Source organism: Antennarius striatus, chromosome 10 (genome assembly GCF_040054535.1).
Source record: "Antennarius striatus isolate MH-2024 chromosome 10, ASM4005453v1, whole genome shotgun sequence".
In the NCBI taxonomy this organism is placed as follows: domain Eukaryota; kingdom Metazoa; phylum Chordata; class Actinopteri; order Lophiiformes; family Antennariidae; genus Antennarius; species Antennarius striatus.
Genome location: NC_090785.1, coordinates 1,223,284 through 1,251,120, shown reverse-complemented (window position 1 = coordinate 1,251,120; position 27,837 = coordinate 1,223,284). Strand labels below are relative to the sequence as shown.

The 27,837-nt window shown below is 42.8% G+C and overlaps 3 protein-coding genes across 5 annotated transcripts in view; 2 read left to right on the top strand and 1 right to left on the bottom strand.

The window, feature by feature from the left end:
* LOC137602348 (GRIP1-associated protein 1-like) overlaps positions 1-22,177 on the top strand; it is a 79,566-nt gene extending 57,389 nt beyond the window's left edge. Inside the window, exons 8-12 of one of the 2 annotated variants that reach the window (XM_068324967.1) lie at positions 2,176-2,332; positions 4,559-4,726; positions 7,056-7,186; positions 11,661-11,696; positions 20,815-22,177. In XM_068324967.1, coding sequence (XP_068181068.1) covers positions 20,950-21,618 — 669 coding nt within the window. In that variant the 5' untranslated portion in view covers positions 2,176-2,332; positions 4,559-4,726; positions 7,056-7,186; positions 11,661-11,696; positions 20,815-20,949 and the 3' untranslated portion in view covers positions 21,619-22,177. Of the gene's footprint in view, positions 1-2,096; positions 2,333-4,558; positions 4,727-7,055; positions 7,187-11,660; positions 11,697-20,814 lie in introns of both variants that reach the window. The other variant, XM_068324968.1, reaches the window with a different exon arrangement.
* Positions 22,178-22,525: 348 nt separating this feature from the next.
* LOC137602349 (polyadenylate-binding protein-interacting protein 2-like) lies at positions 22,526-24,204 on the bottom strand. Its single transcript, XM_068324969.1, has 4 exons — positions 24,109-24,204; positions 23,378-23,545; positions 23,069-23,272; positions 22,526-22,962 (listed from the first exon to the last, which is right to left on the bottom strand). Exons 2-4 carry the CDS (start codon positions 23,516-23,518, stop codon positions 22,897-22,899), a joined length of 411 nt encoding a protein of 136 aa, XP_068181070.1. The 5' UTR covers positions 23,519-23,545; positions 24,109-24,204; the 3' UTR covers positions 22,526-22,896.
* Positions 24,205-24,875: 671 nt separating this feature from the next.
* Positions 24,876-27,837, top strand: part of matr3l1.2 (matrin 3-like 1.2) — a 10,218-nt gene continuing 7,256 nt past the window's right edge. Inside the window, exons 1-2 of one of the 2 annotated variants that reach the window (XM_068324859.1) lie at positions 24,876-24,984; positions 26,369-27,271. In XM_068324859.1, coding sequence (XP_068180960.1) covers positions 26,513-27,271 — 759 coding nt within the window. In that variant the 5' untranslated portion in view covers positions 24,876-24,984; positions 26,369-26,512. Of the gene's footprint in view, positions 24,985-26,324; positions 27,272-27,837 lie in introns of both variants that reach the window. The other variant, XM_068324860.1, reaches the window with a different exon arrangement.

The following is a 27,837-nucleotide window of genomic DNA, read 5'->3' as shown; positions in this document are numbered from 1 at the left end:
TACCAGGTATCAAAGCTAAAGTTAGCTACAGTAAGTTATCAAAGCTAATATTAGCTACTGTCAGGTATCAAAGCTAATAATAGCTACTGCCAGTTATCAAAGCTAATGTTAGCTACTGCCAGGTATCAAAGCTAATGTTAGCTACTGCCAGGTATCAAAGCTAATGTTAGCTACTGTCAGGTATAAAAGCTAATATTAGCTAATGTCAAATATCGAAGTTGATGTTAGCATATGTTAGAGTACTTGTCTGACAGTTTTAGTCATTCATATAATGTTTATATTTTTTTAAATTACATACAGAGCACTTCATTGATAATTTAATTTGCTGGAACTTGATTGTCTTGTGTTCCCTTCATGTTCTACAAGAATAATAGGAAAAATACGTTCCTGACTGTAGGAACTTGAATCATCACCACCTCCAGCTAGAAGCAGGGTTGAAAACTTCCAATACGCGAGTAGGTATGATCTAGATTTCAGCGCCAACGCATATCAAAGAGGGGGCTGATGGGAAACGTGGTTCTGATTTGTAGAAACACGAGCGCTGACATTAACCGACGGATCAAACTGGATGTTAAATGATGAGAAAACGGTGACGACCGGCAGCAGCGGGTCTGTTTCCTTTATCCGGTCCACATGGACAGCGGTGGTCTCTGATAAATGGACCCTCAGCTGTCAGGACCCCGCCCCCCCCCCATCTGGGACCACTTACGATGTCACGCAGGACGCCGTTTAGCTGCCTCCCCATGTCGCTTCACCTCTGAGCCGCAGGAGAAGCTACATCTGCAGGAAGGTGGTGGGCAGGAGTCTGATGGATGAGTTGGATTCTGTTGGACTCAACCTCGTACAACTAGTAGTACTACTAGTAGTACTTTTACAACTACTAATAGTACTAATAGTACTAACTTCCAGAAGTATTCAGCCCTGTTTTTAATGTTTTATGCAGTCAAAGTAAATTTAACGTGACGTATAGATACTTATTAAATATTGTCATGCTATTTAAGCCCCTCCCAAAAGCCCAGGAGGCTCTGATTGGTCTGAGCTAGTAGCGTGTAGCATCTCTCCAGTCAGCTCTGATGTTGTTTTAGCCATTAGCTTCACTTAAACCCTAAAAATGACAGATTATAATCAGTGCTATGCTATAATATGGGCTAGGGCTGATGGCAGTGGGGAGCGGCTGATCTTTGATGATGTGGCTGCTGCTGATTGGCTCCTCTAAAAGCTACACTAAGTAGCTTTACAAGTAGCTGAAGTTGTAAACTTACTCTGTCGTACTGTTTTTATAAGATCTCTGCAGGCTTACTAGCAAAATTAATTTGCTAATGTTCTCTAGAATTAGCATATAGCATTATATAGCATAAGCTACATTTAGCTTCCAGACAAGCACCAAAAGCCATTATGTAAATGTCATTTATCTCCATTTTATCTTTACAGATCTGCATTAAATCAACCAGATCTGTTTCCTGTCAGCAACAGGAAGTGACATCATTTTACTGTCCCAGTGAAGCGTTTAAAAACCGAAGGTGTTGACGTGTTTTAGAGCGTGACGGCGGAGGCTGGCGTGATTTAGCGATCTGAACGGACGCTCAGGCTAATGCTAATGTTTTCCTGAAACTGAATCATCTGCCGCTCCACAGGCCGTCACCTCCACCGTAAACCAGTCACTCTGAATTATTCTGTACCAGCATGCTAGCGCTCCCACCATAAACCACTGATGCTAATGTTCAGCAGCTGTGTGCGCTTCAGAAGAAGCTGCTCTTTAAATAAAAACAGACCTGATATCTGATCCCTGAACAGTTTCAAACCCAGATTCCAGGCTGTCAGGTGAAACCCGACGTTCACGTCCAGCTGCTGGAGACGTGGGAATACGACCGATGTTAGCCTAGCGCTCACGAACATTTGTTTTGGTGAACCGTTCAACAAGCTAAGCTAAGCTAAGGAAAGGGCCTGTTTGTGTTTGAGTTTATTAACATGAAGCTAACGTTTGTTTTTGAGGGACGTTAGGATTAAGTTAGTACCTGTTCTATGATTTTATCACTTAAATGCAAAACAAAGAAAAATAATTTCTTCTTTTTCTGTTTGTTTTTTGTTTTTTTCAGCGAATTTAATTTGTTTTCGCTTTAAAGCGGCGGCGACCTTCAGACGGGACGACCTCTAAGCGGCGTTCTCCTCTTCCAGATGGCGCGAGTATGGTGGCCTGTTGGGTCCAGTCCCGTCCTGCAGCAGGAACAGCTGGTCTCCAGGAGTCCAGAGAGGAACCTGGGAGGATCTCTGAGGAACATCAGGAACGTCCTCGTAGCATTTTCACGGAGCAGAGACTCATGGGAGTTTGTCGGTAAGAGGATATTCAATGTTTTGTTGAAGTAATAATAATTCAACTGCCCCCCTGCAGATGTTGGGGGGTAGTTGAAGAAGGATGAAGTGATGGAACTGATCAATACCTGGGTGATAGCAGCAGGCTGGTGTAGAACTGGAACGTTTTCCTGGGAAAAAAACAGGAATCTGTTCTGCTTCCAAACTGAACGACCTGTTGGATTTAAAGGTCGGTGATTATTAGATTAGATTATCATCAGAAGCAAAAGGTAACCGATCTACTGATGGCGTGATGAGCAACGTGGCATTTCTGAGATGAAGATTTCAAACCGTGGAAAATCTGGAGGCATTGAAAACCAGAAGACGATGAAACTGAGCTTTAATTATTTGATTCTTGTACGGTTAGCGTAGCGTCGGCCCTGGATTCCGACCCGGGCGCCACGTGGACCTGGTGGACCTCACCTGTGTGGTCTCGGCTGTTCACACTGATCACAAACATCTGATCGGTGTCGCCCGGAGAGGGAAATAAATCTAGGGGAACTGGGCAGGTGACAGGAAGCAAACAGGCGGTTTGTTTGGCAGCGCGGCATCGACTCGACGCGCCTGAATATTCATCAGCACCACCTGCCCTCCCGCTTCAAAGCGGAGCGTTGGCACGTCGCGCAGACGATCCCCTTCTTCTTTTTTTTTTTTCCTCGTTACCCCCTCAGACCGACCCCTGGCGGCCCCAAATCGCTTTGTACACCTTTCTTACGTGCCGGTGAAGTCGTCCTTAGCCCGGCGCGTTTCATCGGCGTTTCTTAAACGAGGTTCTCTCCCGTCGTGAGAGCCATCCATCAGGAGGAAACAAATGAGTCATTACGGCGGCTTACAGCGCGTCCCGGAAAGGCTAATTCTGACCTCCTCCTGAAACGTGTGGGAGTTTTTAATATTGTGGAGAGAAGAAGAATGTGTCGTCCTGGGACTAGTTTGGCTTTTCATCAATCTGCCATTTCCTTCTCTCTTCTTCTTCTTCTTTTTTTTTTTTTTGGAGGGTGTTGTTATTTTCCTCCCCCTCGCCACACCGACGGAGCAGCAGCGATACAAAAAGACCCCCGAACAAAAGCTGCTTTATTATAGTCGGGGTTTTAAAAAATCTGCTCTTGTTTTGAGAGAAATCTCAACGGAAACTTCAGAGGTTGATGTTTTTCCAATAAAAGCTCAGGGAATATTATGAGATCTCTTTGTTTTGCGTGTTGAAGTTTTGTTTCTCTTTAATTTTCCTCATCTTTGCACAAATTGGATCTAAAAGTTATGACTTGTTATTTTAACAAGGGAACAATTTTTGAAACAATGGTTCCTCTAAGGTATCATGAAAGATTGTTAACATCTTTAATGAGGATATCTTTAAGGACGAAGGTGTAAAAAAAATTCCAAAAACGTGACAGAGGGAGCTAACGCTAGAATGACGGCTAAAAATGTCTGCTTAAAAATAAACAAGCAGAAAATAAACCAAAAATGGTTTTACAGTTAGTTAACTGATTGTAGCAAAAAGCAAAAAACATCACAAGGCTAATGCTAAAGTGTCAGTCGAAAGTCTAAAAAAAACAAAATTGTGTTTTTTCATTTTTCAGCACAGAATTTTAATTTCAGATTAGCCAATAATTTACTTGAGCATTTAGCAAATAGCAAAAAACATATCAATTTAGCAGGAAGTGACGAAGGTAATGCTAAAATGTTAGTCAAAAATTTAAAAACAAACTTGGGTCTTTTTAAGTGCAGATAAAAATTAATAAATACACCACACCTTTTAGCATTTAAATTTAGTTAACAATTAACTTTAGCAGCTAATGCTAAAGAGCTCATTTAAGGTTAGCAAACTGTTTTATTTCACACATGAACCCTGAACCAATCAGTTTTGGTTTGCTTTATCGATCAGTTTAATGATTATCAAATAAAATGAGGTGAAATTATTCTATTTCCTGCTTTTCCCTCAAAGGTGAAAAAATATTTACAGTTTTGTGCTGGGAAATGAAATCTTATTAAATTCCAGTTAATTTTAAATTCTATTTGGAAAAAATGTGAGAATTCAAAAACTATTATTATTCAAGATGTGAGAAAAATCCGGGAAGACCGACTCAAAAGAGTTCCTATTTAACGTCTCAGAATAAATAAATGTTAATTGTGACAATTACCTTCTTTTTTTTTTCTCGTTACCTGTAAGTTAATCATCTGAAATGTTTTTTTTAAACGTCCTCGTTTGTTGTAGTTTTTCTACATCGACGTGTCGGTGTTACAAAAACACAACTGGAGAAGATCAGCGATGGAGGAGGAGGAGGAGGAGGAGACGCTTCACTTCCACCTTCCTCTGTTTCCTCTCACACAGAAAGAAGGATTATGGAGTCTTACAAAGAATGGCTTCCATCTGGATGGAGAGGTGTGTGTGTTTGGGGATTTCTCTGCCTGTAAAACATCTGGAGAAACAATCTGCTGTAAATAAGCAGCAGCCACTCGCTGCCACCCGATAAATAAAAAGAGAAGAAGCCGCAGCCGTTTTCTGCTGAATCTACAAGATACACAAATACACACACAGCTGCTGCTCTGACATCGATTATTTTCCTTGTTCTGATGTCGGATCCATTCAGATAAACACAAACAGTATTACTGTGTGCATGTTTCGGCTCAGCACACGCTTCTTCTTCTTGTTTTTAGCTGCAGATTGTTCACGAGGGTGTTGGTGATGTGAACACGTGTCATGTATGTAAACGCTGCATGACCTCTGACCTTTGGTTCAAGCCAACTAAGTTTATTCAAACAGAACACTTTAAGTTAGCTAATGTGTATTTAAACAGAAGTTAACCAAAGTTTATTTAAAAAGAACACTGATGAATGTGTTCGTAAACAGAACGCTTTAAGTTAATTAATGTGTAATAAAAAAACAGCAAAAGTGTCTTAAAAAGAACATTTTAAGTCAGCTAACGTGTATTTAAACAGAAGTTCTAAGTTTATTTAAAAAGAACACTAACGAACGTGTACTGAAACAGAACACTTTAAAAAAAACTAGCAAAAGTGTCTTAAAAATAACAATTAAAGCTATCTAGTGTATTTGAACAGAACAATTTAAGTTAGTTAACATGCTTTTAAACAGAAGTTATCACAAGATTATTTAAACAGAACACTAATAAATGTGTATTTTGACAGAAAGCTTTAAGTTAATTAAAGTATAATTTAAAAAAACACTTAAAGTTAGCAAGCGTGTCTTAAAAAGAACAATTTAAGTTAGCTAGGTGGATTTAAAAAGACCATTTTAATACGGTTAACTTTAACATTGCGGTTTGTTTTATATTTGCTATTTGTTTCAGGTCGACTGATCATTCATTTAAAATCAGGTTCAACTCCTGGTGTCAGAATCCGGATTTTCAAACATGTAGTTTAAGACATCCGAGTTTAAAATGAGGTTTAGTTTAGCTTAACGTTACAAACTGACAGTTAAAAAAAAAACACTGAACAAATGTTGTTGTTTTTTTAAAGTTATTTCTACATCGGATAGAAAATAGTGGGACAATCCCAGAATTCGTTCAACAGCAATAAAGTATTGATCTATATAAAATAAATCCTTTTATTTCAGAAGGCTTTGCTCGTTTGGGGGTCATGAGGCCGGACCGCACACGAACACACGTATGTTAGCGTGTGTGCGCCGCACACGCCTGCACCTGAAGCGCGTTGGTGTTTCTGATACAGATATTCTGCAATGTGTGTTTTAAAAGAGACCCGATAACATCCCATCCCCTCCCAGCGGGCCTCTTTTGGCGTGCTCTCCCATAATTCCTCTTGTCCACACCACAAAGCATCCTCCCTCAGCAGCCTGCAGTCCATCAGAGAGACGAGTGCCGAGCCGCCGTCGCCATTATGGCGAATCGTGGCAGCCTCACGGGAGCCGCCGTTCTGCCTCTGAACCTGAAAATATAGTGCTGTTTGTGTTCTTGTTGCTGCTGTTGTGTTTCTTTCCTGCATTCGCTCGACGTTCTGCACAAACAGTGTGTTCGCTGCTTGGGTTGGCACAGACGCCGCCTGTTAATTATGTTTTCCATGCCAAGCATACAATCACACAGTAATTGGAGTTGGAGCAGAGGATTGTGGGAGTGTAGTGAATGATAATGACTGTGTGGTCATCTGCATCATCATCATCATCATAAGTATCATCAGCAGGACGAGCTGCTGTTCAGACTTCGCCGCGTCGAGTCCGGTCGGGTTCGACCGACCGCGTGGGGCACCAAAGTTTGACTGGACCCTCTGCCCAGTGTCACATGACCTGGGCAGGGGGCGTGACTAAACTCAGGTGATCTGTGAGTGACGTTAATAGCAAGTAAAGAAGGTTGGAGCGTAAATAGAGGTAAACGTCGGCTTACGTCGTTTCACGCTGCAGAAACATACACAGAAAAATAAAAATTAAGTTTATGTCATTTTACTGGACGTATAAATGAAAATATAATTCATTTATAACTTCAAAAAATTATTTTATATTATTTTATAAAGCGTTATAAATATCGTATTGCTAAATTAAGATTTTTTTTCTGTACTACATTAAAAAAAACATATATATATATATATATATATATATATATACTTTATAATTTAGATCAGATCATTTCACCTGTTGGTGGTGAAATCACTCCTTGATGACATCATCAGGTAGCTGGTTAGCGAGTGGGACACCTAGCGAAGACTTAGCTTAGCATTTGCTAACACTCCGCCCCTCTTTCCAGGTCCGATCCTCGCCGTGGGTCATGAACGCTTCTCTTCTTCCTCCAGCGATCTGACGAAGGCGTTGCCAGATGGCTGTCGGCGTGACGGGCCCCTGAGGGCCCCTTCAAGTGTCACCCCCCCCAGCTGAGAGGTGAGGGGTTTCCCGCGCGGAGCAACAGGGGTGAGAATGATGTTGAGGACGAGCCGGGGCCTCACCTGAACATCCGTTAGGGCTCGGTGTTAATGAGCGAGGGAGGTGAGGAAGAGGAGGGGGACGCCATGAGGGGACGCAGGGGTGAAAGAGGAGAAGAAGGGGTGAAGGGAGAAGAAGAAGGGGAGGGAATTAGTCATGTGATAAATAAGAAAACAACAGGAGGCGGCGGGAAACAGTGAAACAGACGAGTCGGGTTTGAATCCAAACTTCTCCAACTTTAGAGATCAGGATTTCTCCTCCATCCCTCCGGAGCGTCGCTCCATCACCGCCTCCCTCATCATGCCTCACCTGACAGAACATTACAGATGCATTATGGGATCTGAGGGAGGAGGGCGAGGGGGACGCGGAGCTTCATTAATGATTGATAAAACATGAGACGACCAAACGGAGGTCGCCGGGAGACGCCGAGGGTCATCAATATTACATCACGGCGCCACACGGACCCGCGTCGCTTCACCGTTTCCTTTGTTTCAGCAAAAAATTCGGCAAAAGTTTGCGGAAAATAAAGTTTTGCAAAGAGGAGGAGCTTACCTGTATCCTCAGGTCGCCTTTGGCGAGAAAGAATATTCAGCTGTTTCATTAATTATGACTTCAGCCGGTGGAAAGTGAAGGACGTTTCATCGAAGCTCCGGCTCGCTCGGCTTTTATTCTGAAAACCTTTGAACGGTTTGAAAGATGAACACGACAGGAAGTTGTTGGTTTAAACTCTTATTAGTGTTTTATTTGACATTTTATTTGTGATATAAGTTCTAGTTGTCAGTTTGTGTGTGTAGTGTGACCTAGATTAGCCATCAAAGCTATTGATTAGGGATAACCCTGATAAATCATACCTATTTTAGTATTTTTATACAGCAACTGGCTAAAATATTAGCATTAGGCTACCACAATAGCTACACTTTCTGTTCAGTTTAGCTGCCGTGACGCTAACGAGCTAACGTCCGACACCGTTAGCATCTCTTTAGCTTGTTATTTTCTTTAATTACACAGTGATGTTTTTCCTGCTGGCGGTGGCGGCCTGCTGCGTGTCAAACAGGATGATGCTAAGCTCATTTCACGCTAGCTTAGCGTGTTTTGTGCGTTAATGTGTGTGTGGTGACTCCAGTGACCGCGGCTCGGCTCCCATAATTGACTTTGTTGATAAAGTTTGGAGGAGTTGTCGAACGCCGACGGGACGCGAACGCGTGAAGGTGATGAAGACGTCTGAAACTCTTCTTCACACGACGATAAAACAATAAAACTCTCAGCTGCTCCATCATTCATCGCGGCTGCGGGGCCGAGGGACCGCCGACCCGTCTGACCCGCAGAATTATTCTGTTTTCACATTTAATAATTTACAAATGTTTATTCCTCGTTTCTTCTTCATCCTGCTGCGTTTTTTTTCACCAGCGGTGGTCTTCAGCGATCTGCAGCTGCACGGCTCCGTTTTCCAGTTCACACCTCCAATATATTTTATTGATTAGCTCTGACAGCAGTGATCGGTTCTCTGACCAGAACATTCAGCTCCTTCAGTTCCTGAATCAACAAACATTTTCACAAAACAACTGAAAAATGGAAGCGAATTTTAAAGCAAATCATCACTTTTGTAGCTTAGCACCAGTAATGTTTTGTTAGCGCTGTCCTCCCTTTTGGAACATGATTATTTAATTAGTTTACTAGTGTTTGAACTAACTAACTCATTAGGTATTAAACAAACTAGGTTGTAAACTCTCTAGGTTTGTACTAACTAGGTTTTGAATTATTACTAAACATAAACATTGCATTTGTATATAAATTTATGTTATTATTTCATTGTTATTTTTGTTTATTGTTCGTGTTTACACTTTTTACGTTTACGCTGTATGTTTTACACCTATTTTGCTGTATGTGCTTTCAATTGCCCATTGGGTAATAATAAAGTTTTTTGAATTTAAATTCAAATTTAACTTTCAAATTTAAATTTGAATTTGAATTTAAATTTGAATAATGAGCTTATATTTGCATCGCTAATGCTTTTAGCTTAGTGATTTAGCGACATTTTGGCCTTGTGAAGCTTAACCTGTGCGTTAGCTCGGTGTGTCAGACCACCTTCACGCTGTTTTGAGTCATTTTATCGTCTCCTCCTTCAGCTGTTTAGCAAACATCAGTAAATAACTGAACCTCAAACCATCAAATCATAATTAACCAAACCGCCTGGAAATTTACAGCCGCATCTACCCGACGACAGACGAGTCAAAGCGTGACACTGACGGACGATTGGAGCAGATTTACTGTCAGCCAACTTTTTTTACAGTGAGAAATAAAAACACGCTAAGGTCATGTTTTATTTATTTGTTCCATCACCATCATAATTAGCAATTTAAATGACAGCGCTACGTTCACAAGAACTATTATGTCCAATTCTCCCGCTGGGAGCCATCAGGCTGCACATAGACCAGCGGAGGGGCCGAACCGGAGGCCCCCGGCCCTGCAGGAAGTCACTGATGGCTGATCTGTGGTCGGAATCCGCATTAATAGGCCGGTTATGCTCGACGGCGGCGGCACTGGGACGTTCATGAAATAAAACGTGATATATTCACGGAGGAACGCGAGCGCTGGCGCCGCTGATTTCCTCTGGTGTGTTTTTGTCATAGTGAAAACGAACCGACTGCATTTAAACGCCTCACGGCGCCCAGAGAGGCGGGCGGGGCTGGAAGTTTCCTCCGATCTGTTCGACGATGATGATAGATAATCTGATCGATCAGATTGATGCAAACAAGATGGCAAATGGGAAAAGTTTTGAATTTAAAATGTGTTAAAAACAGGTTCAAACCCAAACAGACATGTGACCAGGTGAGCTAACGGCTAACAGGCTAATTGATCTGTTCTCACCTGTTAGCTTCCCTTTTTCTGTTTTTTCCCTCAAATAAAGATGAGAAATCTGTGAGAACTGAGGAAAAACAAGAAAAAAAATTCCTGAATTTTCACACAAACATCTGAATTTAGTCTAATTTTAAACATCCGATGTGTCTCAGATTGGACGCCACTGCCATTTTTATACAATCAGAGACATTATCCATGAAGTTAGGAGATTAAATCTGTATATTTTCTCCTCGGTGGACGTATTTTATTAGAAATAGCCAACAGTTGTTTGTTTTTTTTCTCGAAACCGATCAAATATTTTCACGGGAAACAAACAGAAGATATGAAAACGACAGAATTAAACATCTAACGTCATGAAATGATTTCAATATCAGTTAAAGTCATTTGTATTACACACAATATATATCCAGCCGTGTAATTAAAGCGACTCGGCTCTAACGCAGATTCAACCATTAATATTTTATTTTCCTTTCACTTAGCAGTATTGTCTTTTAAAAAAAGGACACGAGCGACGGAAGCTTTGGACGACAAAAACAAACTCCACGTAAAGACGCGGCTGAAAAATTAATGTTCCTGCAGATGGATTTCCAAAAACAAACGGACCGGTGGAGGGAAATGGGGCGGAAACCTGACGGAGGAGCAAAGTGCTCCGAAGAACGTCGTCCCAACAAAACATCCATAATGCAAAGAGGCAGGAGAGACGCCGGCTCCTGTCAGGGTCATTAAAGAGAATTAAAAACCCAAAGAGATGAGAGCTTAAGTCGTTTTTTTTTTTTTTTTTAGAGGGATTATTCCTTTAAAATCCCAAACAGACGCCGTAAAGTGTTTTAATAAATGCTCTCAGATATGAGTCACATTAACTCTGAGCTGCAGCAGCAGCTTCTTAATTATACCCTCAGGACGACGCGTTGGACAACCATCAGCTGATTAAACACACAAACAACTTTTAATCACTTGACGGACGAGTGTCTGAATCCATATCAGACGCATCAGACTGGTGCGCCGTCCACGCGTCTTTTCCCGCCGTCTTTTCTCTCGTCTTTTCCACTCCAGGGGCTGATGGGAGAAGTTTTCTGGGACTTTTTTCCCGTCGTCTTTTTGTTTGTAAATGAATGTGGAATCTTTGGCTCCAGACGTCGAGTAATAGCAGGTCTCTGCGTTAGCTTTGTTGCTAACGAGCCCCTAAGATCCAAACAGGAACAGGAAATATTTAGCTGGTTTATTAGCGACACCACAGAGGTTTAATCAGGCTACAAGAAACTAGCGGCTGTAGCGACGTCGTGATGTGTTAATCAAGTTATTACACACTCCTATTAATCAACAAAATTGCAAACTAAGTAAAAAACCTGCCAATTAGGAGTTTCTACACCATGAAAATGAACAAAAGTGGAGTTAAAGTCGAACTTTAAAAGCTTGAAAAACACTTTAGCGCTAGCTTACGGAACAAAAACGCTGACGTCATTGTTAGCGTTTTCTTCACAAGTTTAATTTTTCATGTTTTCAGGCCTGTTCAGGTTTAGTATTTAATGTTCAGTTCACCAATCAATAATCATTTGACTGATTGTCTCAACAGTGTTGACATCATCGCCGCACAGGTGTCCAGCAGCAGGTGAGTGTCCACAAGCACACAGTTAGCACGATAATTAGCCTAGCGCTGCTCGGTGGTTACTGCAGGGGAAAAATGTGTTACGTATAAGATACATTGATTTATTATTAGCTTACCTATACACACATTGATTTATTAGCTTTATATATATATATATATATATATATATATATATATATATATATATATATATATATATATATATATATATATGTATGTATATATAATAATACACACGTATATGTATATACAGTATATAAAAAAATAATTTATTTTTTCTGCCTATACATACTGATTGATTTGTTAGGGTTATTCTTGCCTATATCCACTGTTTCCTTATTTATACCTAACGCTTCACATTGATTTATTGTCATTATTGTTAGAAAGTAAATATTTGTTTATTGGAGTGAAAAAGCTCAGGGAAGTTCAAATGATTTGTTTCTTTAACTGAAGGATCACAGTTTAAAACTGAAAAACACATTAATATTCATTCAAATAGATCAATAACCTGCATGATGTTTCCAGTTTTGACCACATCTTTGCAGTTATTTCAGCTGCCTTGTTTTTAAGATCAGTTCTGGTTTGTATTTTTAATGACACATTTATTTAGTTCCTTTAACATGTTAACTCCCTGACAGACCTCAGCTGACCTCATTCTATTACACTTATGTTGAAAAGAAAAAAACCCTCTGAAAATTTGGAGAACATTTTTCTGATATTTTTAAATAAGAAAAATATTACACCCGTGTTCTGGTGCCTGAGATGTTACTCTATATCTTAATACGAATCCTACTGTCCTGTTGTTTTCTTAATCGTATCGTTTTTAATTTTCTTTGACTGTTTCGGTGAAAACACTGTGGCAGGATGACATGGGTTTTAAGGCACACACACGTGTTTTATTTTTATTTTGATGAAATTTAGAAATGTGAGCAGTTATTAATGGTTTGGGTCAAACTGTCAGTGTTAATATTTGCTCTCAAATTACCTAATTTTTTGTTTTATGTCCTCAAAATATAGTGATTCTAAATTTAGTTTTAAATGAATGTACTTTATTTTAATGTGACTGTCAAACATATAAAACTAAAACTAAAGGTTTATTTGATCTTTTGTGCAGGTTTATATTTTTGTTTGTGTTTGCATTGATAAAAAACATTTTGCAGTCATTTAAAATCTTTAATTTTATTATAATTTCAACATGGCGAGCAAACGCTGAAAAAGATCCTTTTCTGTTAATGAACATTTTTATTTGAACTGGGATGAATTTGCTGTGAAATCGTTCAAACTCTTTGATTAAATTAACATTTGATCAATTTAATTCTTGAAACGTGTCGGACTTGCAGACATTAACGTAAAATACCCTGAACTGTATTTATAATCTAAATTTCGACAAAATCGTCCGTTTGATATACGGTCTGTGGCGCCTTCTGCTGTCTATCTCTGGTACTGCACTATCTGTATCTCTCCTGCTACCACTGTGAGACTACCACGACCTCTAGTGGTCACTCTGGGTTCACTCCATGAGAGAGGACACAGAAAAGTTTTGTTTTTTTCGCCCCTTCATCGAGTGGCGTAACGTGAACAACTAGCATCTACAACCATAAAAAAAGACCATAGATCAAATCAGAAGCTGGATATAAAGAAAGCACAAGTCGTAAATGTTGTAAGTCCTTTCAGGCAGTCATTCAATGCAAATCGAAAGTTTCAGGAACTCAAACCCCACACATGTTATCCCGAAAACGCGCTCTGGCATTGTGGGAAACGGCTGCCTCTCCGGGAACTCTGAAGCTTTCTATCTGTAAAGTGAGAATCACATCATCTCAGCGCTCGCTGACATGAAAGGACAACAATGTAGGACAAAGACATCAAAGCCCCGATCATCTTCAAAACCACCGCGGATTATAAAAGGGAGGGGCGGTCTTAATTTGTGATTGTATGACGTCTAAACAAGAAATTATGGGTTCAAATGATCAGGAGGGAGATCAGATACACCATGACAATCTATCATATCGTCAATCAGTTGTTAATAGATGGCGTAATACCTTTTTCAAAGTTAAGAGATTGCCCACAAACAACAATCATGCTGGGCCGACCGACGCGAGCGACGAACCTTCAGATGATGGTACTCTTCCATGCCCAGACATGGAAGAGTATGAAATATTGTTGCTTCAGCGACTTGAAGAGCTGGACTTTGAGATTGAAGACCTGGACGAGACCCCGGAGCTGCAGAACAGACTCGAAGAGCTTGAAGTTGAGAAATCACTGTTCATACAAAACGTTGCCAGTGAACACGAAGCAATAGAGGATCTGAACGACTTATACGTGCAGAAATTTTCATTTGTATTCAGAAAGCTCGAAGCTAAGCTTGATGACCAGGATTATAAGGATGAATGTTCATCATCCTCATCCCAATCAGAAGCTTCTGAATCAGGTTTCTCCTCTGGTTCAGAAGAAGGTTTTGTTGACGCGATGAGCAAAGTTCCGGGTGATTGTTCGTTTTGCCAAGAGTTTGAAGCGTATGAACGACGGTTGCGTCAGAAACTTGAGGAGCAGGACGAAGACGAGCTCGGTGGATATGAAGACATAAAGAAGATGTATGACGTACACATGAAAAAAATCATAAGGCACAAAGCTCAGCATGGATACCTGCTTAAAACTTATGAACAAGTCAAAAAAGGGGATAAATTAACGTCTGGAGCAATAAAGAGCAAAGACACTGAGGAGGAACAGGAATCACCATCACCTTCACCCCAATCACAGAAGTCTGGGTCAGGATCAGGTTCTCCCTTTGGTTCAGAAAAAAGCTTTGAATCAACGGGGTCAGTGATCAAAGAGAAACCATTACCGACAATCATTCCACAGAAAGAAACGCCACATAAAATAAAGAGGAAAGTGTCCCGCAATAAATTTGGGAGCACAATGAGACAAAAATTTCAAAGACTAACGCAGAGAATGAAAGGTGGAGATAAACGGCCCTCTTCACGACGCGCTTCCAGGTAACAGTGATGTGAACACGTTGTCCGTAGCAACCAGGAATGGTTCCATCAGCCTCATCCCTCCATTCTGGGACCATCTCTCCCCCCACTGGGATGACTGGGCCAAGAGATGGGAGGACGTTGCAGATGGACTTGGATGTCAAGTTGATCCCAAATGTGACAGGTTGGGTTGTGACGTACTGCAGGAGACGGTCTCAGACAGGAAACGCCGTTCATTAAAGTGAAGTTTGGGTGTCTTCAATTCACTCCCAAAGAACACCCCAGTCTGAACTACGGTTGCTATGGTTTCATTATGGAGACACGTTCATGAGTGTTCAAGTTTTCAAAAAAAATTGTTCCAAATCATCAATAAATCAATATGTATCAGAAACAGTGATAGGAAATTATTGAATAAGCTTGTCATAAACCCATGTTTCCAAGACAACGCACTATTGCATTGTGGGAAACAGCGGCCTCTTCAGGAGCTCTCCAAACTCATTTCAGGATTGCTGACATCAAAGGACAACATCAAAGTATGTTGAAAGACATCAAAGCCCACGTCATCTTCACAACCACCACTGCTTATAAAGGAGAGGGACGGTCTTGTCTTCCGCTTGTACGACTTCAAATCAGTCAATGGGTTTGATTTATGGTGACGACCTGGAAGATATTGCGGAGAGCATACGGCGTCCTGTCAAATCGCGCACCGCCAACGAACATGCAGGGCCGATCAACACGAGCAGCAAAGCTTTGGGTGATTGTACATTTTGCCAAGAGATGGAAGCGTACGAAAGACTGTTGCTTCAGAGACTCGGAGAGATGGACGTAGAAGAGCTCAGTGGACAGGAAGCGATAAAGAAGATGTACGACGTACACGTGAGGAAATTCAGAAGGCACCAAGCTGAACATGGTTACCTGCTTAAAACTTACGACCAAGTCAGAATAGGAGATAAATTAATGTTTGAAGCAGTGATGCAGAACAAAAAGACTGATAAAAAGACTGAGGAGGAACCTTCATCAACATCTTTGCCCCAATCAAAAGCGGCTGGGTCAGATTCTTCCTCTGGTTCAGAAGAATGGTTTGACGCAGTTGATTCCTGGCGTGGAGAGAAACAATCAGCAACAAAAATGTCTGTTCCGAAGAAGGAAACACAACCTAAAAAAAAGCGTGAAGTGTCTAGGAACAACAAATTTGGGAACACAGTGATAAAAAGTCTTCGGAGGTTGAAACTAATAGGGGGAAGCAGGGAAGGTCACGCCCCCAAACACCGCAGCTCCAAACGGCAACGGTAGAATCTACCCTCGTAATCTAACATGAAATATTAAATACAATATAAACAGACAGACAGACAGACAGACAGACAGACAGACAGACAGACAGAGACAGACAGACAGACAGACAGACAGACAGACAGACAGACAGACAGACAGACAGACAGACAGACAGACAGACAGACACACACACACACACAGACAGACAGACAGACACAGACACACACAGACAGACACAGACAGACAGACAGACACAGACAGACAGACAGACAGACAGACAGACAGACAGACACAGACAGACAGACAGACAGACAGACAGACACAGACAGACAGACACAGACAGACAGACAGACAGACAGACAGACAGACAGACAGACAGACAGACAGACAGACAGACACAGACAAACAGACACACACACACACACACACACACACAGACAGACAGACAGACAGACAGACAGACAGACACAGACAGACAGACACAGACAGACAGACAGACAGACAGACAGACAGACAGACAGACAGACAGATACTTTATTTAGTTGATTTCTAACAGTGTGTTTCCTCCCCGTGGGTTCTCTCCGGGTACTCCGGCCTCCTCCCACATCCCAAAAATATGCAATTCAGGTGAATTGATTACACCATTTGTCCAAAGGTGTGAGTGTGTGACCAAGTGTGTTAGTCTCGTGACCTGTGACCCCCGAGGCAGAGAAAAGGATTATAATACAATACAGAATGTGAAATACAGTGATATTGAATCATGTCGTCGACATGTGATAGTAAAGACATGATGTTGAAGGGCGGGGCCAGAATCTGGTGGTTGTACATACAGCAACAACCAAGAGAAAGCTTCAACCCATTTTGAACATGTCAACAAGTTTTGACAAAACAATTCAATAAAGTTCCTCATCAGACTGTAGAAAGATGTTGTTCAGGTGTGTGAGCAGCTTGTCTCGCTAAAGGACACGACCGTCCAACATTATTTTGTGCACAACCTAAACATTAATTTAAAAAAGCTGGCATCAAATGAGTGGAACCCCCTTGTGAACCACCATACACCCAACCGGCCAAGGTGGAAGACCGCCCTCCAGAGTCGGGGTCCTGCCTGCAGTTTCTTCCTCAATGTGAGGAGTTTTTCCCTGCCGCTGTTGCTTGTGCTTACTCTGGAGGGTTCTGTTGGGTTTCTCTGTCTGTTAAAGCACTTTGGAATGTCTGATGACTTAATGAAGAGCTTTATATGTTTCTTTGCATATATGTGCAAAGAAACAGTCACGTCAAAGTTAGAGCACGTGTCTTTTCATTCCAATTTAATATTTTTCCATGGTGTTTCTTGAGCATTTGTTCACTGGACTTCACATCTCCTGCTCTGGGCTGTGTGTACGCAAAAAAAAAACCTAGTATGCGCATACCTTAACACCTCCCTCTACTGTAGTGGATGTGCAATTACACTTTACTTTAATACGGAAAAAAGAACAAGCCCCCTGCTGCACGAGCCCTGCTATCTGTGATCTGTGGGTTTAGACTGTATTATTGTCGTTGATTCAATGAGCTGGTCACTAGCCTTAATGCTAACATGCTAAATGTTATGGATTCTATTGCTCCCACTAAGGTGAAGCCAATAATCGTAAAGGGAAAATTTTATTATCTTTGTAATGAAAACAGAAAAAAATAGACAACATTCACACCCACCATTTTTTCAGATATTGTTTCTATAGTGTGACTATTATACCTACATAATAAATAATAATAATGAAACCAATAAATCTTTTTCTTGGCGCATTAACTCAAATCCCATACCATTAGTTATTTTATTAGTTTATTAAACCTTTTTTTTCACCAGGGTTCGTCTTTTGTTGTAAATGACTGATAGAGGAGGAATCTTGGGTATCGGGGCCAAAGTTTCCAGTTGGGCCTGAGCTGATGCAGTAGGTACATATAGGAAACGGTAATCAGAATCAAAATCCTTTATTGATTGGTCTAAGACAGTATAATAATAAACATACACATACACACATTTACTGCTGCTTCATTCTTCCTCATCACTAAGTGTTAAACTGAGGCGTTATACAACTTGATGACGACACACAGGAGAGACTTCCTGTGGCGTTCAGTCGTATGTTTAGGACAGGTCATCCTGCTACTGAAGGTACTCCTTAGTCCAGTGTCCTGTGCAGTGGGCGGAACTCCTAGTCCAAGACCACCCTTGGTTTGGACAATGTCCTCTCCAACACAATAGTAAGAGAGTCCAACTGAGCTCCACCAATGTCTCCAGATCTGAGGATCAGCGCATGGCAGAGGAGATGCTGCAATACCAAGTAGATGTGTAAAGTGGACGGAACAAGAGTCTATTCCATCTCCAACATAAGCTGACATTATTTTTAATAGCGCATAATCACATCAACAGACATTTCAAAGCACTTTTAAGAGACAGAGAAACCCAACAGAGCGACAGTGGCGGGGAAAAACTCCCTCATTGAGGAAGAAACCCCGGGCAGGACCCAGACTCTGGAGGGTGGTCATCCGCCTTGACCGGTTGGGTGGGAAAGGAAACACAACAGGATAGAGAGAGAGACAGACAGAATCTGCAGTCACAGTCGACCTGAAGTGGGGGCGGGATTTCCAGGCCTTTGGATTTCCTGTGTTCTACACTTGTTCCCCACCTGTCGAGCAGAAGCACACAGACAGCGGTACTGTCCTGCATGTTCCAGGCCTGAACCTCATTTCTGAACATAAGACTCAGATGAATGTCGGCAGTGACTCCTTGTTGAATTCTGAAATAATGTTCAGGAGCAATTCTCCCTCCTTTTCGGTCGATACAAACATATATGACGCCATCTTTCATGTTTTTGTGGAAATTATGACAAAAGACGGAAAGTTCTGATTGGATAGAATTTGAGGAGCCACTGCCGCCGTATGGTGTGTCGTGCTTGTAGACGTCTTTATCGCTAAATTTTTGTGGTTATGTGTGGATGGAGATTTCTTTTTTCTAATTGGTAGGGAAAAATGTTCATTTTATAAAAACCTGTCTACATTCCTGGACAAGGCCTGACTTTGATCAGCTGTTCCCGGGTAAACAATTCACCCACGGAGTTTTTGAGAGCAAGAACAAAAAAACTAGCGCAAACAAAACGACTAAAAAACTGGATATCTGCATGATTATTATACAAAAATAATATAAAAATAATTAATGATAAACAAGTGGGAGAGCAGTGGGATGCACATCGGATGAGGCGCCAGCTCAGATGTGTCTGCTGTTAGTTTGGACCCGGGTCGTGAAGGGGACTTGTTTTCTTGGCCTCCTTCGCCGGTCAAACCCTGAAACTCTGTCATTTGAGGCTGATATTTTTTCTCATGGATCTCCCTAATTTCTTATACCGAAACAGTTTTCTCTTTTTTTGAGGTTGAGATTCGTCTGGAACAGGTGATGCTAAGAGTTCTCCTTCAACACATGAAGGATTTGCTTCAACAAATTCCTCTGGAGCAACACGTCCGATTTGTTTCACCTGTTTTTTCGGAACAGAAATAGTGATCGATTCAGAACTTCTGGATTTGTCCAAAGACGATGCTGATGAAGGTTTGTCCTCTTGACTCTTTGCTTTCAGCGTCATCACTTCAACCATTTTTTTAATCTGCTCCCCGAGCACGTCGTCCTCGCTTTTGACTTGGTCGTACCTTTTATCCACGTCATTATACTCATCTTGGAGCTTCCGGAGGTCTTTCAAGTGGAAGTTGTACATCTCTTGTAGCACCTCATGTTCTCCGATGCTGTTCTGCGTGATCAGCGCTTTCTCGTGTTCGAACTCTGCAGTTTTGACCTCCAGCGCTGCGATATCCTTGTCCAGATGTTCCTCTTCGATGTCCAGCTCCTCCAGTCTCTGAAACAACTGTCTTTCACACGCCTTCATGTGTTGGCAAAACATGCAGTCACCTTCAGCGATGCTGCTCGTGTCGGCCGCCCTGGCGTGTGCGTTGCTGGTGCATGATGGGACGAGCTGGAGGCTGCTCTCCTCGCTTTGAGGAAACAGATTCATAATTGCTTGTTCGGAAGTCATACGATCGCAAGTCAAGACTGTCCCTCGCTTTTATAAGAAACGGTGGTTTTTGAAGATGATCGGGTCTTTGATATCGCCCCAAGTTGTCCTTCCGTTTTCGCCTTGATGTCAGCGAACGCTTCTTGTTCCTCTCCATGAGAGGAGATGAAAGGGAGGAAGACAGAGGGATGGAGAGCTCCAGCAGAGGGAGCCGTTTCCCACAATGCCTGAGTGCGTTGTCGTGGTGACATGGGTGGGGGCAGCAATGGAGGAACTGAATATGACGAAGTTTGGTAAAAACAGCAAAAATATATTTTCTAAAGTCAAGTTAATTTGACCTATATGTGATAATAAAGATGGCAGAATGAAGGGAAAGTAAAATAAAACCAGTTTTGAGTTGATTAAGACTAGAAAAAAGTCACATTTATTTCCAGTGCAGTCAGAGAATTTCTCTTGGTCAGATTTCTGGAAATGAGACAAAATAGTTAGACTTTAGGAAAGCTCAGATGTCTTGGACTAAATAATAAGTCACTCGTTCTAAATACTGCATTATGTCAAATAAAGTCAAAACCAGTTTATTCCCAGCTTTTGTTTCTGGTGGAGTCTAATGGGAACAAGGTGCACTAGTTTGGACTATACCAAATCAGTGTGTGTGTGTGTGTGTGTGTGTGTGTGTGTGTGTGTGTGTGTGTGTGTGTGTGTGTGTGTGTGTGTGTGCGTGCGTGCGTGCGTGCGTGCGTGCGTGCGTGCGTGCGTGTGTGTGTGTTTGTCCAGCTGGACGGATCAGTTTTGATAATGAACGAATGAATAAAAATCAGGCCGCTCTGACACAAACTGGTATCCTAGCAACGACAGATGAAAGACGACCTTTGGTGATGATGTCATAATGGACTTCAAAGCACATTGTGATGTTGTAAAAGGGACCCCAGTTGGGTTGAGGATCCCATCAGACACCCTGAGGGCCCCGGAGCTTCAGCATCGATGAGGAAGAGGAGAAACAAAGACGTGAAGCTCCGACTCCTGCAGGAGCAGCTGAGGTGGGAGGCGACCAGAAGCTCCGTCCAGATCGATGAAAGCGCGGGGAGAATCCGCCTGGAGGTTGAGGCGGAGGTGCCAACGGCCCTCCTGATGCAGGTCAGGCAGCAGAAAGGGGGGTTCTCCTGGCTCCAGGAGGAGGTCTGTGGTCTGCTGGCTCAGAACCGGCAGCAGGACTCAGTGAAGGTGGAGGGTCTGAAGGCCCAGCTGGAAGCCCTCGCTGAGATGTTCTGGATGACTCAGACCTGCCTGGAGGAGCAGACGTCCTGCATCGCCGTCCTCCAGGCCCAGCTGGACAGGATCAAGTTGGTGAACGAAGGTCTGGAGGAAGATCTCCAGCAGGCGAGGGCGTCCTACGAGGCTCGCCTGCTGGAGCAGATGGACGCCATGAAGGATCTTCTGGATAAGGCTGAGGATCATCTAGATGCCAGCTGGGTGTACTGGCAGCAGGAGAACCTGTCGCTCCTGAAGCACACCAAGAAGTTGAGGATGATCCTGAAGAAGAAGGAAGAGGAGTCAGAGGCCAAAGAGAACCTGTGGAGGCAGGAGAAGGAGTTCCTCCACCAGCAGATGGAAGCTCTGGAGAACATTCTGCTGCAGATGGAGCAGGAGTAGGCGAACACGGAGAAGACCTGGACATCCCAGCTGGAGGAATGCAGATCCAAAAAGAAGAAGTGTGAGAACCATCTGGATCTGAAGGACTAAAGGATCTTCAACCACGAAATGTTCTCAGTGTTTTCTGACTTACTGAATCTGGAATAATAAAAGTTTTTCAAAAAGTTTCTTGTTGATTTGTTTTCAATACCTGACGTCATTTTTCAGTTTGAGATTTTCAGTTAAACGCTTGTGAAAACAGGGGTGTCCCTCAGGAGTTCAGTGAATTCCAGCCTGGAACTGTGATTGGACGCCCCCCAAAATGCTATAAGAGACTCTGAGTGTTTTCTGTCGTAGATTCCATGTGGCGTCAGGACGTGACGGATCCTCCTCAGGAACGAGTTCCCCCCCGATGAACCTCCAGTTACTCCAGGTAAGGTGGGTTGGTTTTGGCTGTATGAGGTTAAGCGAGGAAGAAGCACAGAAAAAAACATCCCATCAGCCTCGCCGGGTCGTTTTTACCCGACCCTCCGAGTCATGAAAACAACCAGATGCTTGAGGAACAGATTGAAAGAATGTTTGAAGCAGTGATATAGAATAAAAAGGTGAAAAGTTCAGATGAAATCCAGAGAATCCATAGACACCCATATTAAATAATGTATAATAATATCAAATAATAATGTAGGTTATATTTATATATACAGTAAAGAAACACTTTTCTTTGATAGAAAAGTGCTTTAAACAGTCTATCAGTGTTTTAAAGGTAATACAGACAGTGGGTGCTTTAACATCAGTATGGGGGGGGTTCAGAAACATTTACATTACAATTTACATTACATTAAATAATAAAATAAAAAATAAGCTGTAAATGCATTTTAGCATTAACCGCGAGGAATGAAGGATTACTGTAATAATTAAACACAATAAATAATAAGCACAAGTGACTTTTTCTTCTTAGACATTTATTTTCAAATAGGTTAAGAAAAAATAGAAGCTGTTTGAAACATTTCATTTTGAAAACACATTATTTAGTAAAACATCAGGAGGCAGCAGAGCAGCACCATCAGCTGGGCCCCAAAACCACAAGGAATTCTGGGAAAGACGTTGAGTTATTGAGCTCAGAGACACACGGAGCAGATCGGTTCTACACGAACGTCTGAACACGAACGTTTCTAAAAGTGCGGCAGGAACGTTGAAGCTTCTTTCGACGCGGGTGAGCTTTGGCAACGAGTCAGTGGCAACGACTGGAGAAACGGCCGACATCACATCGATGATGTCACAGAGGCGGAGTCTCGGGGGTCACATGACGTGTCTTTGGATCCCTGGGATGAACACCTTGGCGTTGGGGTTCAGACTGCTGTTCACCTGTGGACAGAAGCAAACATCAGCTGACGCAAACAGATCAACATCGACGAATGTTCTGCGTTGGGACGGTTTCCACGGCAACGACAGCAGCTGACCATGAACTCACCGCGACGTCCAGATTGGCGTCGAGGTCTTTGTCCAGGACCAACAGGCTGATCTGCTCCTGCAGGTGTGTGAGGGTGGGGGACTGGAGTTCCCCTGATGAGGAGAACCACACCCACTGCCCTTCCTCATCCTCCTCCTCCTCGCCCCCCAGGAGCTCCTGGAAACACTGCTCAATGAACTCCTCCTCCCACAGCTGCTCCTCCACCTGGAGACACAAAGAGTGAAAATCATCTACCTGGAGTCCGACAGAACGCACTTCCTGTTTCGTGACGTTTTAGCGCGGGCGCCCGGCGTGTGTCCCGCCCCTCACCTCCCGGTCGAACTCCTCCTCGTGCTCCATCCACAGGTACTCGGCGAACGGCTCCCCCTCAGACTCGCTCGGCTCCATCAGGATCGCTTCGCTGCCGGTCGTCGTGTTGGAGAGAATGTCGCTCAGACTCACGTCCTTCATCCTGATTGGTCGATCCAGTCAGCGTAACTACGGCACAGGAAGAGATGAGCGTCACATGATCCAACCGGAATATTAAGACTAGTTATTTAGTCTGGCCATCTATAATTTTTTCATTGTGAGCTGTAAATACTTATTAATTTGATTAAGTCATATAAGATATATTTAATACATTTTTTTTTAGAATTCCTATTTGTTCCCACTTGTAAAAACAGCGGGAGAGGAGGGTTAGGGTTAGTCGTGGCGTCACCATAGTAGCTTCAGAAGTAGGACACTTCATAACTAGGACAGAATGTACTCAAGCCACGCCCACCACATCTTGGAAACGTCACAAGATGTCTTATCCAAAAGTTAAAAATAAAAAGATGTAAAAATTAATTACATTTGGATCAAATTGAAACACTTTATGTCGGTTTTTGTCGCAATGTCTCGGTTTAACAACCAGCTCACGATATTTTAACGGCTAACAGTCGAGAAGATGACAGGTAAACATCAACAGACGTTTAAAACTGTTAATTCGAATAATAAAGGATAACAGCGGAGTTTTAATACATTAATTATCTAATCTATCTTGTTATTGATTCAACTGTTACCTGATTAATCCTGTTATTTGAACGATAAAACGATCAACTCCGTCCGCCTCTTCTCAGACTGTCATGGCCGCGCTGCTTCTATTTGTTTACTTATTCTACGTCACTCTGTATTCGCTTGTGATTGGACAAAACCATGTGATGCATTCACGTGCTACAAAAGCCTGAAGAATCGGACACTGGCACCGGTTGTTATGTCGTTGTGAAGGGACCAAAACGTTTTTTGGTTAATTAATTAACGATTAATGAAGATTCTTTGCGCCATTTATCTTCAAGCAGTAGCAAAGCGTGTTAGTTGAAACAAGTTATATAAAAATAACAGATAAATTGTAAATTGTAATCAAATAAAGTCTGTCCATGACAAATTATGATTTTTTTAAACTCCAAAAATAAGGCATATAATACCAAAACCCTGGTGTAACATGAGAAAACGTCAATATTAACGTCCATACAGGTTAATAGCACTAGTTTTGTTTCATATTTAACTTAATTCACTAATTTTATGCTCTAAAAGATGTATTATAAATACAGCATGGAGATTATGCAAAAGTGTGTTTTTGAGCCACTCACTCTGTCTACTTATATCCGGGCAGAAATCCCCAACTTCATATCACTTGCATGGAAACACATTTATTTTTTAGTGTTATTTATACCTCAAAGGATTCGCAGAGTTCAAAGCATTTATTGTTATGTGCACAGTCGAGAAATATCCTGACGTCTTTGAATGTATAATATACGTGATCGACGAAATCTCGCGATACTTCCGAACTCTCGTCCTCTGGTGCTGCAGTTCAAACCACAGTGCCGATTAGCACACTCGGTCTCTCAGTTCGAGCGGATAGCTAGCTAGCTATAAACAAAGTGTCTGAAAACGTTAAGGTAAGATTATTTATTTTTGTTACAAAAACCAAACGTCGTCAAATAGTTGATAGAACTCAGATTGCAGAAGAGCTAGCGTAGCTGCTGCATAGCAAAAGCATGTGGGATGCTAAAGACAATACGATAATACAGGCCGGGGATATTACCAATTCATAAATGCTAACGTTAGCTTCGGCTTGTTATGTAGAGTTGGGTGGTTCTATGTTTTATATTTCTATATTTATATTTAATTTATAAAGTAAATAAATTACGTCTGCCTGCTTTGTACAGGCCAGACGTGGGATAATGTTAACCCGCTAGCAGCTGCTTATTAAAAGCTAAGGCAGGAATGCTAACGCCAGCGAAGCTAATCATTCTCAGTAATCGTGTATTAGCCGAGAGCCCCGGATACAAGTTAAAGAATAAAAACTCCTGATGTATTTCACACTAGTTATTTAATACAAATCTACTAGAAACGGAAACAAACCCTTTAGAATTGAGGAAAAAGTTGTGGCCCACACGGATCCACTGAAATGATTGAAGTGTGCATTTGACGGCAGTAGGGGGCGCCACCCTCCTAAAGTAAACACCACAGAAGTAGAGCCGTGATGGGCGGAAGTCAAAGATAAATCAGTGATGGGAGAACAGACGCGTTCAGGGTGAACCAAGGACGCCTTTTAATAAGTTAAATCAGTGGTCTCCATGGTTACACTGCGGGAGAAGACGGAAGTACGCGATTTGAAACTACGTTGGTTAGCAAATTGTAGTTCAAGCTACCTAGTTTTCCTCGGCTGTGTGCTATAGCGGCTAGTTTCATGTTTACAACTTATTCTTCCTTTTATTATGCAGTATTGCAAACGTATTTATTCTTAAATTAGTTATACACGTATTAGTTGATAATATTAGGGAGCTTGTCAGCCCAGGTTCAGTACTCGTCCAAATTTGCACTTGATGACAGCTTTTCTATATTTTAATGGAGACACACAGCAGCTGCCTCCCTGTTCTTTAATTCAGGTTCCAGGTAGAAAAAGTTCTCGTCCTTCTTTCACTGTTATATCTTCTCATTCCTCCATGATTTTATCAGACTTGAGTCCAAATTAATTCACGTAGACGCTTATTTTTATGAATCACATCTCTGTGACGTTTACGCTGATTCTCAGAGATATCTTTTTGTTTTTTCCTCTGAGGATATTTCCATCTGTTCCTTCCTCCTGGTCTGAGGTGATGATTGAACCTGTTCTGTCTCCTTTCCTAGCCTTCTTTAATGTCTCCCAGTTAACTGCTGCTCAGGTGACCGTTTATGACCCAGCCGTACATGTTTGTGTGGCTCAGCGCCTCTCCTCTGGCTTCTGTTTTCTTAGTAGAGGCAGCGTTTGACGGACGTCTCTGCCTCGTTGTGTTTCAGCCAGAATAAGACGGAAGAGGAGTTCCCGCTTCGCTTTCGCCAGGTTTCCTCTTTGCACCAGACATTAACCCCCCCCCGTTCTTAAACAGAGACTCGGTCGGGCGGCCTGCGTCGTTCTTACGCTCGCCTCCTCTTTGTGACGTCATGTCTCAGAAGCCGGTCGGAGACGGGGGTCAGAAACATTTCGCTGCAGGTCGGGGACTCCTGGCTGCAGCAGAAACCTTGAACTTCAGCATCAACGAGCAGCGATCCGGCCAGCAGGTGGGGGGTCTGGGTGTGGGAGGGGGTGGCATGGAGAGCCAGGACTCCCAGATGCCCCAGCGTGGCGGCCACATTGGCAGCACCATGAAGCTGTTTGCCAGTTTGGGGCTGTCGCCGTCTGACCTGGACGCTTTGGCCGAGATCCCAGAGGAGGACATCAGCGTGGAGACGCTGCCTCAGATCCTCATGCAGCTCAAGAACCGCAAGGGCGACGCGGGAGAGCGGCGGGCGGCGTCCTCCATGTCCTCTGACGCTGCATATCGAGGCGGAAGGGACAACTGGGGCGACATGCACGGCGGGAGGATGGGAGGACCTTCTCTGGGTCAGAGTTCATCCAGGCCCCAATCCTCTGCAGACTTTGGGTTCAGTTCCCTTCAGGACGCCGCCCCCAGTCGCGGCTTTGGTTTCAGCTTCGGCGGCGGCGGAGGAGGCGGGAGCAGAGAGAGGTTGTACTCAGACCTGTCCCGCCGCGGTTCCGACAGCGGGCTCGGCGGCATGGGCGCGCCCTCGTCTGAGCCCGCGTTCATGCAGAGGAGGATGGGCTCCCCCTCCAACGGCAAGATTCGAGACTTCTTGGGAGCGATGCCCACCATGTTGCCCTACGTGTGCTCTCTTTGTGACTTTGACGTTCACTCCACCGTGGTGAGTACCATCCAGCCTCCTTCCTCTCCCGTCAGGCTAACGTTAACTGTTTCAGCTCTCCTGTCCTCTTGGGTCCGCCACAGGTCGTGTTCGCCCCCTCATGCTTCCAGAGACCGGAGGTCCAGTTCGCCTCATTTAAGTTCTTTTACAGCCTGAACCGAATCCTCAGCGCTGCAGCGATTAGTCTGTCGCTCTCCAGACGTCTTAAAGTCCTCCAGCATCAGCTGATAGGTGGAGCTTTAGTCCATCCCAGGTTCTGTGTTGGAGGTCTGATCAGAAATACAGAACTAATACTTCACTGATATAAACAGTATTAAATCTACCATCAGATCAATAATGATGGATTGTGATACGACGGACTTTAACTGACTTCCAGATAAATTCTATCTGAATCACCTCTGGAGGCACGTTTAGCTAAACGCTAGCCGTAACGTAATGAGAGGTGACTGAAGTGATGTGAGATGTTAGCTTAGCGTCAGCTGAAGGTGGCTGAAACAAAATTAGCCGGCCGTTGCTGGGCTACAGGTATGAATGTTAGCTGAAACAGACTCCATGTTAGCAGCTAG

What these genes read in the sequence shown, in the direction of transcription:
- LOC137602349 (XM_068324969.1), bottom strand. Translation starts at nt 23,518, where the DNA reads ATGAAGGACGTGAGTCTGAGCGACATTCTCTCCAACACGACGACCGGC. An exon ending in AGGAGGAGTTCGACCGGGAG is followed by an intron (nt 23,273 to 23,377) that starts GTGAGGGGCGGG and finishes TTGTGTCTCCAG; the next exon opens with GTGGAGGAGCAGCTGTGGGA. An exon ending in ACGCCAATCTGGACGTCGCG is followed by an intron (nt 22,963 to 23,068) that starts GTGAGTTCATGG and finishes TTCTGTCCACAG; the next exon opens with GTGAACAGCAGTCTGAACCC.